The 12,214-nt window shown below is 45.0% G+C and overlaps 1 protein-coding gene across 2 annotated transcripts in view; it reads left to right on the forward strand.

The window, feature by feature from the left end:
* The first annotated feature begins 932 nt into the window (after positions 1 to 932).
* Positions 933 to 12,214, forward strand: part of LOC147638448 (putative GPI-anchored protein At1g61900) — a 42,609-nt gene continuing 31,327 nt past the window's right edge. For both annotated transcript variants that reach the window (XM_086798373.1, XM_086798374.1), the window contains exons 1-5: positions 933 to 1,969; positions 2,286 to 2,519; positions 2,617 to 3,213; positions 11,131 to 11,376; positions 11,532 to 11,546. In XM_086798373.1, the coding sequence (XP_086654499.1) occupies positions 1,924 to 1,969; positions 2,286 to 2,519; positions 2,617 to 3,213; positions 11,131 to 11,376; positions 11,532 to 11,546 (1,138 nt within the window). In that variant the 5' untranslated portion in view covers positions 933 to 1,923. The remainder of the gene's footprint in view (positions 1,970 to 2,285; positions 2,520 to 2,616; positions 3,214 to 11,130; positions 11,377 to 11,531; positions 11,547 to 12,214) is intronic.

Raw genomic sequence — 12,214 nt, forward strand, 5'->3', positions numbered from 1 at the left:
CATCACCTCTCCATCAAAAAGCAAGAAACAAATAACAAAGCAAGCTGGAAGAAAAAAGCAAGCCGAAATAAGAAAAGCAAAAAGCAAGGAAAATGAGGAGGCACTAGGAGCAGGAAAGCAAGGAGCAAGTGTGAAAAAAAGCAAAAAGAAAGAAAGTAAAAGAAAGAGAAGTGATGTGTGTAATTGGATTTGTGAGTTTGATGTGTGTAATTGGATTCTCATAGTATGTTACATTTACTTGAGATCTAAGAGCACAGTTTGAGATGCATTTGAGCACTTACTTACTAGAGATCTAAGAGCATAGTTTGAGATGCATTTGAGCACTTAATGATATAAACCCTTTCACCAACCCCCTCATGTCAAGTTCCATATAGGCAATGTATCCATAGTGTCAAGTAAAGCATCCCCTTTCTCTATTGCTGATTTCACTTTTGCAACATTCTCAAGGAGCCATCAGCTTCAATGCTTAAATGCAACTTTTCGTTACATGAGTTCGCCCAGCTCTACCTCCAAGCGCTTGTAGATTTCACTTATTAGAGAGAGATGTATTTTTAGTAATACACGTGGCATCATTGAAAGCTCAACATTGGGTTTTTCCTCGCATAGCTGCATGCATAATGAGGGGGCCGCCTCATTTGTTGCTCATATGTGCTTAAGGTAAGATTTTGAGGAAAAGAAAAGAAGAAGTATCTCAAGACGAGATCAACTACATGAATGTCAGGGAAGTACTCTAGCCACCTCATCGTTTGCTCATATGTGCTTAAAGTAGAGATTTTGAAGAAGTATCTCAAGCACAGGAATGTGAATTCATATTTTTAATTATACATGTATCCTAATGCTATGAAGTAGTGTATCTTGGGCGGCTCCCCACGTTGATATTTGGTCGTGGAAGTATGAAGCCACAAGAGTCTCAAATCCTGCCCCAGCAGACAGAACACAAGGATCCGAGGGCCCAGGGGCCACAGACAGTTTTATTTATTTCTTTTCTTTCTTTATCTGAATGGGAAAAAAAAGCACGGTTGTATGTAAGTGGGCGCACCAAAAATTGCATTTTTTTTATAAGGTTAGGAGAAAGGCGTCTCGGACAGGAAGACTGAACAGTAGTAGCCTAGTAGTGTTGGGCGGGGCAGCGCATTGCTCGAGGCAAAAGAAGAATAAGAGAAAAGAAAGAAAGGCCACACTTGCCTGTAAGAGAACCAGAGTGCGCGTCCAGGCTGTGAGAATATCTACATAATATTACCTACATTTGGGCTCGACTTTCTGAGTCGAAGCAATGATTTATGCCAATGAATGGAGCATCTGCTGCTGAAGTGGGCGATGGTGGTGGGCTTCTCTAGTGTTGTGTTGAAGCGGCTCTGGGACCCAGTAGAACGCGGTGGAGCGAATTGGTAAAAATGATGGGTTTCTGGAAAGATTGGGGCAAAATACTATGTGGGCAGTGATTGCATCTGTGTGGGCGCTGAAGCAGGGGCCTTCGTGACAGTGTTTCTTATGTGGGTCATAGTGAATGGGGGTTCTGGTACAGTGTTTGCGATGTGGGGTATAGTATACTTTTATGTGGGCAGTGACTCGGATACATCGGACTTTGAAGCAGAAAGGGGGAAGCATAGCACAAGCCAAGAAGTGGGTTTTCGTTGAGCTACAAGCGTGCAGTTGAGCTTGGCAGTTAGCTTGTGGGCTTGCAAAGTAATGCGGGTTTCTAATCACACTAAAATCCTTGTCTCGCCAAGTGTTGCAACGTGTTTGCAAGCTCTGCAAGCAAGACAAAGTTCTTATTTTTTCAGGGTTTCAGCAAGTGGGGCAATGCAGAAGAGGCTCTGAAGAGCAACTATGTTTTGAGATCCACATGGCAATGGCTTCAACTTTTTCTTCACAGTAGTTGCTGCATTCCCCGCCCCTGCCCCTGACAACTTTCTTCACACAATGAAGAAATTCTATCACCGTTGCCTGCTTCATCAACAGTCACCATGTAAGGCCTCTACTTCTTGAATAGTGTTTGATGCACCTTGTTTATTATGTGAACTAGTCAAGCAATAAGGTTTTCAGGCATTCCTTGGATTGTGTTAATGAGGTCAACGACACCTCAGACTAAATTGGTCTGGTGGAATGCTTCTAGAAGGCGTGCACAATTTATGTATTATTATGGGGCCTAATTTATGATCTTTTGTCTTTCTTTTAAAATTTTTTTTTGGGTGGTGAGCATAGCAGGCTACCTTAATTTGAAAGTATGTATGATGGGGCCTAATTTATGCTTTTTTGTCGTTGTTTTTTTGTGAGCATGGCAGATTATCTATCTACATGCTTGCTCCTCGTGATAGTGTTGTCCCGAGGGACCTTTGCGCATAGAGGGACCACGAAAGGAATAAGTGTTTTGTCTCCTGCAGTCCCACCCTTAGAGAGTTACAGCGATTCACCTGCAAGCTTGCGTCTGATGGCTGCTCCAGGGCCCACTTCGTTCCTGCCAGCCTCGCCAATCTATCCGGTCTTGCCAAGTGGGCCCATCCCGCAGCCGGTGTCCGGTAATTATTGCTTGTATGCTTGTGTGTGGACTATTTCAAAATGCAGCTGTGTTATAGCAAACACAACTCAACGCTTCGATTATTGCACCCTTTCCAGGTCTATGTAATCTCAATATCTCATCTGTTGAAGAGATGCTCAGTCGAACAGCAGGAGATTGCACGGCACCTTTGGCCATGTATGTTGGAAACGCCATATGCTGCCCACAGTTTAAGAGCATGTTACATATATTTGCAGGAGAGCGTAGCCTCATTTCGGGCTCCTTGGTCTCAAATAGCATAGAGGCATTGCAGTGTCTTGCAGAGGTTATGAGTTTTCTTATTGCGAATGGTGCAAATACTACTGTCACTGAGCTCTGTAATGTGCAACCGGGAAATCTGACGGGGGGCTCGTGTCCTGTGACAAGCGTGAAGGATTTCGAGCAGGTGGTGGATACAAGGAAGCTGTTGAATGCATGCTCAGTGGTGGACCCATTAAAAGAGTGCTGCAATGCCGTCTGCCAGCCAGCCATTACGGATGCTGCTGTGCGGCTTGCATCTAATGATTCCAGCTCAGACCAGAGTTCTGGCATGTCGGGCCTGCAGCAAGTGATGAATGATTGCGAAGGTGTCGTATTTGCTTGGCTAGCTAGAGAGCTTGGTCCTGAGGTATCAAATTCTGCATTTCGGATCTTAACCAGCTGCAAAGTCAATCGAGGTTTGTCTCAAGCCATCACTACAATTGGTTTCTCTCAAGTCAGTTCTACACACTATTACATAATCAGTACATCGAAGCTCAGGGTCTTGACAGACACAACCCCAACCTGTAAAAAAGTGAGATCTCACCTGCCTGTCCCTCGTGGGCAGGGGATCTCCCCCATCCAACCCCAGCACATCTCTGTAAAGATCCTTAGAAGCATAGACTATAGCTTAAAAACCTTGGATATTTAGATATCAAAAAAAATTTAGAGGGTCATGCCACTGGAAAACCAACTCAAATTTTGGATAAGGATTGCCAAAGTAGGCTATTTTTGAAGCCGGCTGTCACCTGCATTAATGCGTACTACTTAGATGCATGCATTGTATTGGGATAAAAGGGACAGAAGAGGTTACATGAGAGTGACTGGGAATTCACAGGTTAGATATAGGATGCATTGGCCTATGAGAGTGTGGGGCAAGAAATGGAGAATCAAAGCGCAAGCATGCATCCAGCAAAGCAGGCAGTTTTGGCAGCCCTACTGCTAGTTTGGGGGAGCCAAACTAAAGCAAATTGGGTGCCCAATATTGATGAGGTCTAGGCTGTTGGAAGTCTGTTTGGGTTCATATATGTGTGAACCACTTGTGATGTTCCCCTTCTGGTAGATATGGATCAAGGTAGGCGAGGGTGTTAGAAATCAATGCTCCACCCTGAGTTGCTTGTGCTCAAGATCTTGCAAGCTCGGTGTAAGACTACTAGACGCAAGCGTTTAACAGAGAGAACATGACAGTGGAGGACTGAAATCATGCTAAAGCAAGCACATGTAGTAACCTATTGTTAATCTCTCTCTCACTTAGTGAGCAGATGCTCCAAATGACATTAGATTGTTCAATGCTAAAACTGCAAACCTAAGAAAAGGTGACCAATTACAGAAAAACGCCAAGTAAAAGGCAGATGCTCTCCCCAAACGTTGGCTGACTCTGCTGGTACCTGCCTTCTTAGGGATGCGTGAGAGGTCTTGTTAAATTGCTGGACTACTGCAGGTAGATCGATTGATGACCAAAGTAGGGAGAGGAGGGTCCTATTTATGGGGCCACATCTGCTGGTCAACTGGTTGGCTGTGGCTGTCTGACATACTGCCAACTTGCTCGACCCGCCACCAACTTGCCCAGCCTGCTCAACATGCCTGACTAAGCTGCCATGTTCACATTTGGGTGTCCGTCCATTGGCGGGTTGTCACATGCACCTATGCATTGAGGTGCAGTGACACACGGGATGATCATCAGTGCTATACTTGTAAAAAAGTAGTACCTTTTTAGGAACATTTGTTGTACGCCATGACCCATTGTGAGCCCTAGTCCAGGGTCATGTATGATGTCAGGCATTAGCCACGTAGTTCATTCCATTCTGTAGGTGTCAAGAGTCTGTCACTTAACCCACTTGGAGTACAGTCAAGCATATAAGTCAGCTTAGCATAGCATGCATTTAGAGGCATTTAGGTTTAAACTTTAGCAAAGGGATCAAGGCTCTAGGCCAGCCCTTGGGGGCCAGCCTATGAACCTTTGGCTTGTGGGCACCATAGGCCACACAAAGAAGGCATAGAAGGGCCTTAAGACCACCCAGTCAGCAGCTTTCTAGAAGCATAGGACAGCAGTCGGCCAGGCTCTGCAGCAATCGTAGGAAAACATGCGCACCACATGTGTGAAGCAAGGACTTGATTTTCAGCATTTAATGCTTACTATCAGCAGTTGTGAGCATTATTAGCTGGCTGACAGTAGTAGCATGAACCGACCAGCAGCCTGAATCCATATATAAGCAGCCCCTCATCCCTTGTCTAAAATCATCTCATTCTTCATCATATTTAGTCATAGAATAGTGCCGAAGTATGTGTGCTTGAGACTTCTGTCATTTGTTTGAATAAGGAGCTAAGACTCCTTTTCAACAAGTACATCAAAATGTTAGAAATGCAAGGGTGGCCACAATTGATAAGGAAGTAGTGATAAATCGTCTTTCTTCCTTTTGGAGATTGTTCATAAGTATTCAATAGCCCTTTTGGGAAGGCCTATGGCCAAGCATAAATGTAATCTTTTTCTTCCTTTTGGAGATTGTTAATAACTATTCAATAGCCCTTTTGGGAAGGCCTATGGCCAAGCATAAATGTAATCTTTTTCTATGTACATAATACATTATTTGGAAGACCTGTCTATCTCTCTCTCTTCACTCATGTGTTTTGCGTTAATGTTCCTATAGGGTGCCTAAGGGCTGTGATTAATAAGGCAGGAAGGCTTTCTCTATGTCACAGGTCAGGTGTGCAAGTACCACACATGAAGCAGTGCCAATCTCTACTGTGAGTCACCCTCTAGAATGATGACAAGTGTTCCGGGCATTCATAAGCTTGTAGCAAGACGCAAGTCACCTAGGAAGCATGTAGATGCATGCAGAATAATAGAATTGCATTGAGTGCAGGGCCATGGGTTTACCCATGTTGCCCTACACTTGGGCCATGTGGGGCAGCCCATGGGCCATAGTATTGGCCCACAAGAGCCCCATGCTTTGCTGGCCAGCCTCTAGGAGGCAATGGCCCACTCGATCAGCCCCTAGAAGGCATGGACTGGCTGTCGGCCAGCCCATGAGGCCTTCACAGCAAGGTGGCCAGCCATTAATAAAACAGGCCGACCCCTTTTTCAGCAAACCGACCTGCCCTTTTGGGAAGTATAAAAGCATAGGCTAGTCCAGGATTGGAATCATCTAATATTCTGTTGAAGGTATTCAAGGGTCAGGATAGCCAAGGGAAACCCAAGCAAAAGGTGAACTCGAAGGTCAAGAGTCAGGTACTACTGGTTGCAGATTTTTAGCCGAGGTGTGCCTACAAGAATCAGTCTTTTCTCACCATTCAATAAAGCAAATACACCAATCCTTGGTGGGGGACCCTTTACAGAGTATTTCTGACTCAATCGGGTGTGCCTTGTCTTTGTTGTTGTTCTTCTCTCTCTCTCTCTCTCTCTCTCTCTCCGCTACATTGTGCAATCGTAAGGAACCAAGGTGCTGAATTGTCACGTTCATGATGCCACGTGGACATATCTGAGCAGAAGGTGGAGGACTTGGAGCATAGTTACCACGGAACGTCGTTCCGCCTTCCTGGAACGTCGGAACGCCGTTCCGGGCGAAGGCACGTTCCCGGAACGTCCCGAAACGTTCCGAATTTTTTTTTAAAAATAGTTTTGCTTGCAGAAATGTATGTTCATGTCTTGGGGGAGCAAATATTATGAAGCATATTTTGCTATCCGTATACAAAAAGTTACATTTTTTTGTGTCATATGCTGACATGTCATATGACGTGGCGTTCCGCGACGTTCCCGATCCGCTCCCGTTCCCGTTCCCGTTCCCGTTCATGCTCCCGTTCTAGCATCCGACGTTCCCGGAACGTTCCCGTTCCGCGGTAACTATGACTTGGAGTGGAAATTGGTCCTATATGAGCCCAGTATGGGACGAGTCAGCCAGGGTTTCACTATAAGCGTCCAAGGTTAGGTGTGCATTGTCTTGACATGAAGCAGTGCCAGTCCATACTGTGAGTCTCCCTCTAGAATGATGTTAAATGTTCTGAGTGTTGGGTTTGCAACCGGACACCAGGCATTTGTGTAGAAGTATGTAGGTTGCATGTAGGACGAGGCCAGCCCTTAGGGCTACCCCAGAAAAGGGATGGTATCCCTTCATTGGGCAAGGGGTAGGCCTTGTGCCATCCCGAGGGGCAGAAGAAAGCCCATGGCTTTGCCCAGCAGCCCAATGAAGGGCTGGGCAGGCTGTTAGCTAGTTCTAGGGGCTTGGCCAAGTAGCCTGACAGGCTCTAGGGGCCTTTCCCAGCTAGTCGGCCAGTGCCTAGGGGCTACCCAGCAGCCTATGCATATTGGCATATATGCTATGAGTAGTGCCACATGTGAACATGGACTAATCAACGGCACTTTTCTTCCTTTGGGTTTTTCCCCTTGGATATCTAGTGTGAAAGGATACCACCACTTTTATTGTATTTTGATATTATGGAGTTGACTCTCTAGCTCCACACATTCCAATGCAAACCATTATGTGAGCATCAATCACTATCTTGCTTGTTGTTGGTGATTCTGTGTGTGTGTGTTCTTTGTGGAACCCTAACCCTAATCTGTGAGAGAGGCCCTAGGCTAACAGTGGTATCAAAGCCTTGTTGCTTTCCTTCCACACGCGCAGTTTCTGTCCAGCGGTTGTTTGTTTCGATTGTCGTAGATTCTGCCGCTTAGGCTCAACGGGTGCCGTAGGTTCCGGCGCACATGCTCCATGTGTCTCCCACCCTTGCTCTGGCGCCTCTTGTCTGCTGCCCAGCTTGCCAAGGTGTGCCTCTACAAGGGGTGGCACTAGTGCCCAGGGCACCACCTTTGCCCGACCAAGTAGCAACGCTAGCTTCACATTGTGTGCAGCTCGGTGGAGCTGAGCCACACTTGGGGCTTACCGTGGCAACCGTTGGATTTTCGAGAAAACCTGGCACCATTCCGTTGGCAGTTCTGTGTCTGTCGACGTCGCCGTCGCGAGTTCAAGTAGAATGTCGTCGTCACCGGTTCCAAGCAAAACGTCGCCGTTGCCAGTTCAAGCAAAATGTTGTCGCTGTCCTCGTCGCCGCCCGCTGGTTGCCCGACTTGTTGAGCCTCCCGTGCCTCTCGCCAGTGCAGCTGCGCCACACCCAGGCGGTCAGTCTCCTTCTGTCCCTCCCACCATCTTGCTATCTCCTGTTGACCGTCTTCTTTTGGTGCCTGCCTCCAACTGATCGTCAGAGATCTTACCTCGTGTGGCTGCTCAATCTAGCTCACTTCCAGCCTACACTAAAGAAGGCTATGCAAGAGTGTGGGGAGCTCCTACAAGCAAGAAGGTGAAAGAGACAAAAAAGGTATTTGAGCTTCCGATTATTTGTTACTTGTGCACTGTGTTTTGTTCCAAAATTTGAAAGTACATGTCATGCAAAATTTGGGGGTTTTGTGAGTTCCATGCTTCAATGCAAAATTCAAGTGGTAGGACATGGAGAAATTTGGGGCTTTCCTAAGATCAGTGCTTAATCGCACAATTAAAGCTCATTGGTACACAGATTTTTGGGGCTTTTGTGATTTATGTGGAATTGACACATAAAATAGCCCACTGGTGAACAGAAAGTTGGGGCTTTTTGCATTGCAAGCCTTGTTTGCAAATTCATACAGTGATTGTGCAATGATTTGCATTGCATGTGTCATTAGGACACTACAAACTTTATTTGCACCTGTGTATTTGGGGCAAAACATTTGCGCAAGACCATGTGGTTGCCTAGCATTGCACTCCGGTGCGTTGGGACTTTGCATGTAGGTGCTTTTTACAGTATATTTGGTTGCACGTGTTTGCATATCTCTTGGTAAAGAGATTTCAGCATTATGGCTGGGAATACAACCGATATATTTGGGGTTTTGTCCCAAGAGGACAAATTGGATGGCAATAACTACTCCCTTTCAGTTTCATGGTCCGGAACCTTCTCGTGGCCAAAGAATTATGGGGTTATGTGTCAGGTGAAGATGTACGCCCTATTGACATAGCACCTAAGACACCTGGTCGTGGTGCTCAACAAGCCGCAGTATCTATTCCTCCCTCACAGGGGCAGAAGAGATGGGATACTCATGATGCCCAAGCAATGGCTTTGATTGCTTTGTCAATAAAGCGATCAATCGTACCGCATATCCGGACTTGCATGACCTCACAGCGAGCTTGGGATGTACTTGAAACCACGTATTAGGCAAACAATGCGGCTAGGGTTGCATATCTCAAGAAAGAGCTTGAACATGAATGATGGTGATAGTATGGTTGATCATCTTACAAAGATGTAGGATCTTCGGGAGCAGTTGCTCAATATTGATGAGGTCATTTTTGAAAAGGAGCTCGTTTCCAGGACAATATTATCATTGCCAGAAACTTATTTGAACTTCCGCACATCGCTCACTCTATCTATGCTGGGAAACCCGGAACCAATCTTGTTTGAAGAGTTGGTTGGCTTGTTACTACAGGAGCAGAATCGGAAGAACAAATCTTTCGTCATGCATGGCAGTGATGGGGCTTTTATTGCCCAAGGCAAGGGCAAGGGAAAAGCCAAAAGCAATTTTCAGCCAAAGGCTGATTTGAGACAGCCTTCACAAAAGGCAAAAAATGATGCAGTCAAGCTTAAGAAAAGGGCAAATGTCGCTACTGCAAAAAGCTGGGTCACTATTTGAATGAGTGCAGAAAGCAGCTTGCCAAGGAGAAGAAAAAGGAAAGTGGCATGGCTGTAGATTCTTATTCATCACTTGCACAGCGAAAGATGATGCATCATTAAATCTTGTGCAAGATGAGTGGACTTTTCTTACTTGTAGTTATGATGCGTCATTAGAGCATATGTCTCTCAGTGTCAATGAAAGACACGACACATGGTACTTTGACAGTGGTGCTTCTAAACACATTACCTCACAGAGGAATTTGTTTAAGAAGCTTATGGATGTCCCTGAAGGCAAACGGGTAACATGTGCTAACAATTCTTCTTATCCAATTCAGGGTGTTGGTGAGGTTATTCTCACAACAGCAGATGGTGTAGACTTATGTCTTCCAGATGTATTGTATGTGCCTGGGATTAAGAAGAACTTACTGTCCGTCTCCTCTTTTGCTAAAAGAGGATATGCAGTGAACTTTGAGGACGACAGGTGCACAGTGAAAGACTGTGAAGGTAGCTATGCATTGGTCACTTCCGGCACATTGTACCATGGGTTATATCAGCTTGCAAGAGGCATAATTGTGGCATGCCAAGTTTGGGCATGTAAATTATGGCAGTTTGATGCTATTGCAAAGGCATAAAATGGTACAGGACATGCCTCATGTAGAATTGCCACCAAAACATGTATGTGAAGGGTGCATATTGGGTAAGATGCACAAAAATGCATTCCCAAAAGATGGATCAACAAGGGCTGTCCGGAAATTACAGCTTGTGCACACTGATGTGTGGTCCTATGCAGACACCATCTATTGGAAAGCATCTATAACCTTCATCGATGACTACTCCAGATTTGCTTGGGTGTATCCATTGAAAGCAAAATCTAATGTATTTGCATGTTTTCAGCATTTTGTGGCACAAGCTGAAAATCAAATAGGTTGCAAAGTGCAGACCGAGGGAGGGAATACATGTCCATTGCTTTCAAAGCTTTTATGGTAGAAAAGGGCATAAAGCATCAATACACAATGCCATATTCTCCTCAGCAAAATGATGTTGTTGAGAGAAAGAATAGGTCATTGATGGAAATGGCTAGATGCATGATTAAAGGCAAAGGCTTGTCTCACAAATTCTGGATGGAGGCAATCATGTGTGCTACGCTACGCATGTGTTGAATAGATGTCCTATCAAAGCATTGAAAACCATAATGCCATATCTGGCGTGGCGTGAAAGGAAACCTAAAGTTGATCACTTTAGACTTTTTGGATGTATAGCTTATGCACATGTACCTCAGCAATTGCGAGGTAAGCTTGATGACAAAGCAGCTAAGGGCATATTTGTGGATTACAGTAGTGGCAGTTAAGGCTCTCGTCTCTCTTATCCTTCCATACAAAGGATTTTGGACAGCAGAGATGTGTTTGCTGAAAATTCAGACCACAACCATTGGCTGATTTTTTTGGACAGCCACCTTCAGGCCCACTTAACATGTTTGAAGGACTTCTCCAGATCAAGCAGTGGTACCTGGTGACTCCCTGTCCTGGCATTGAAGTCCTCGAGCAGGAGGACTTCCTTAGTTGTGAGAACTCCATATATCTCCATATAATGGTAAGTATGGTGATTGGCTATGCTTCATGTGTGTGTGAGAGAGAGAGAGAGAGAGAGAGAGAGAGAGAGAGAGAGAGAGAGATTTACTGAGTTTTCTTTCATGTATGAAAGTGCAGTGTGTCCACTTACATTCAACGATACCTCATCAGTGGCAAAAGCTTGCAATGGCTCGTCTCCATCCAAATCAAAATGTTGTAGCTCTCTTTATGCATATATTTCAACCGTACAACAGCAGATGCTTATCACAAATGTTCAAGCTCTTGAGTGTGTGACATTATTTGGCTCAATTTTAAAGAAGAGAGGAGTTGTCGTAAATGTGTACAACATTTGTGAGGTTGACCTCAAAGATTTTAGTCTTCAAGGTAGGAGAGGTTTGAACCATTTTCTTATTCTGGCCGGTGTGATAAAAAATTTTCGGTATGTTTTTTTATTGCCATTTAAACTCTCATAGCCTAATATTGTTTCTATGTTTTGTGGCATGTATGATGAACATGTTCGGCTTTGTTATTTTGAATAGTCAATGGAGAGCAAGGTACGTGTTATTCTTGTGCAAGAGTTTCTTTATTAGACCATGTTAATGCTTCAAGTAAAATCATTTTAGCTTGTGAAGATAGTGTCATGCTGAGAGGATGATGTGTGTGTGTGTGTGAGTAGTACATATTGTTTACAAAAATTTTCGTTTCGTATTTGTTGAGAAGATTGCAAGATCTCATCAAGCTGGGACTGATGTCTATGTGTCGGCGAGGTCCAAGGAGTCTGGGACATTGGGCTCGCAGTAGTGCCGTGGATCTAGAGTCACACCAATGTGGGGTCTGGTGGGTGGTCGGGCACTCGAGAAGGTGTGGCTCGATGAGGTTGTGGGTATGTCATCCATGGTTGGTGTGGCATCTCTCGTGGTCGGAAGAGAGAGAGAGAGAGAGAGAGAGAGAGAGAGAGAGAGAGAGAGAGTGTGTTCTAACTTCTATTTAATGTCTTCAAACATAAAGGTCTATGAGACAAAAAGTTACAAAGTTGTGCGACAAAACCTGGTAACAGATGAAATGAAATGGATAAAAGGAAACTTGTCTACCTCAAGCCCAAGGCCCAAGGAGCTGGGCTGTATACATCCTGCAGGGAGGAGGTTGGAGGATTCTCCGCAACGGATACTCGGGAGTGGATTCTAGACAGTGGTGCTTCCAGGCACATGACTCCTTCCCGTTC

The sequence above is a fragment of the Cibotium barometz genome, chromosome 5, assembly GCF_041138505.1.
Source record: "Cibotium barometz isolate CiBa-2024 chromosome 5, ASM4113850v1, whole genome shotgun sequence".
In the NCBI taxonomy this organism is placed as follows: domain Eukaryota; kingdom Viridiplantae; phylum Streptophyta; class Polypodiopsida; order Cyatheales; family Cibotiaceae; genus Cibotium; species Cibotium barometz.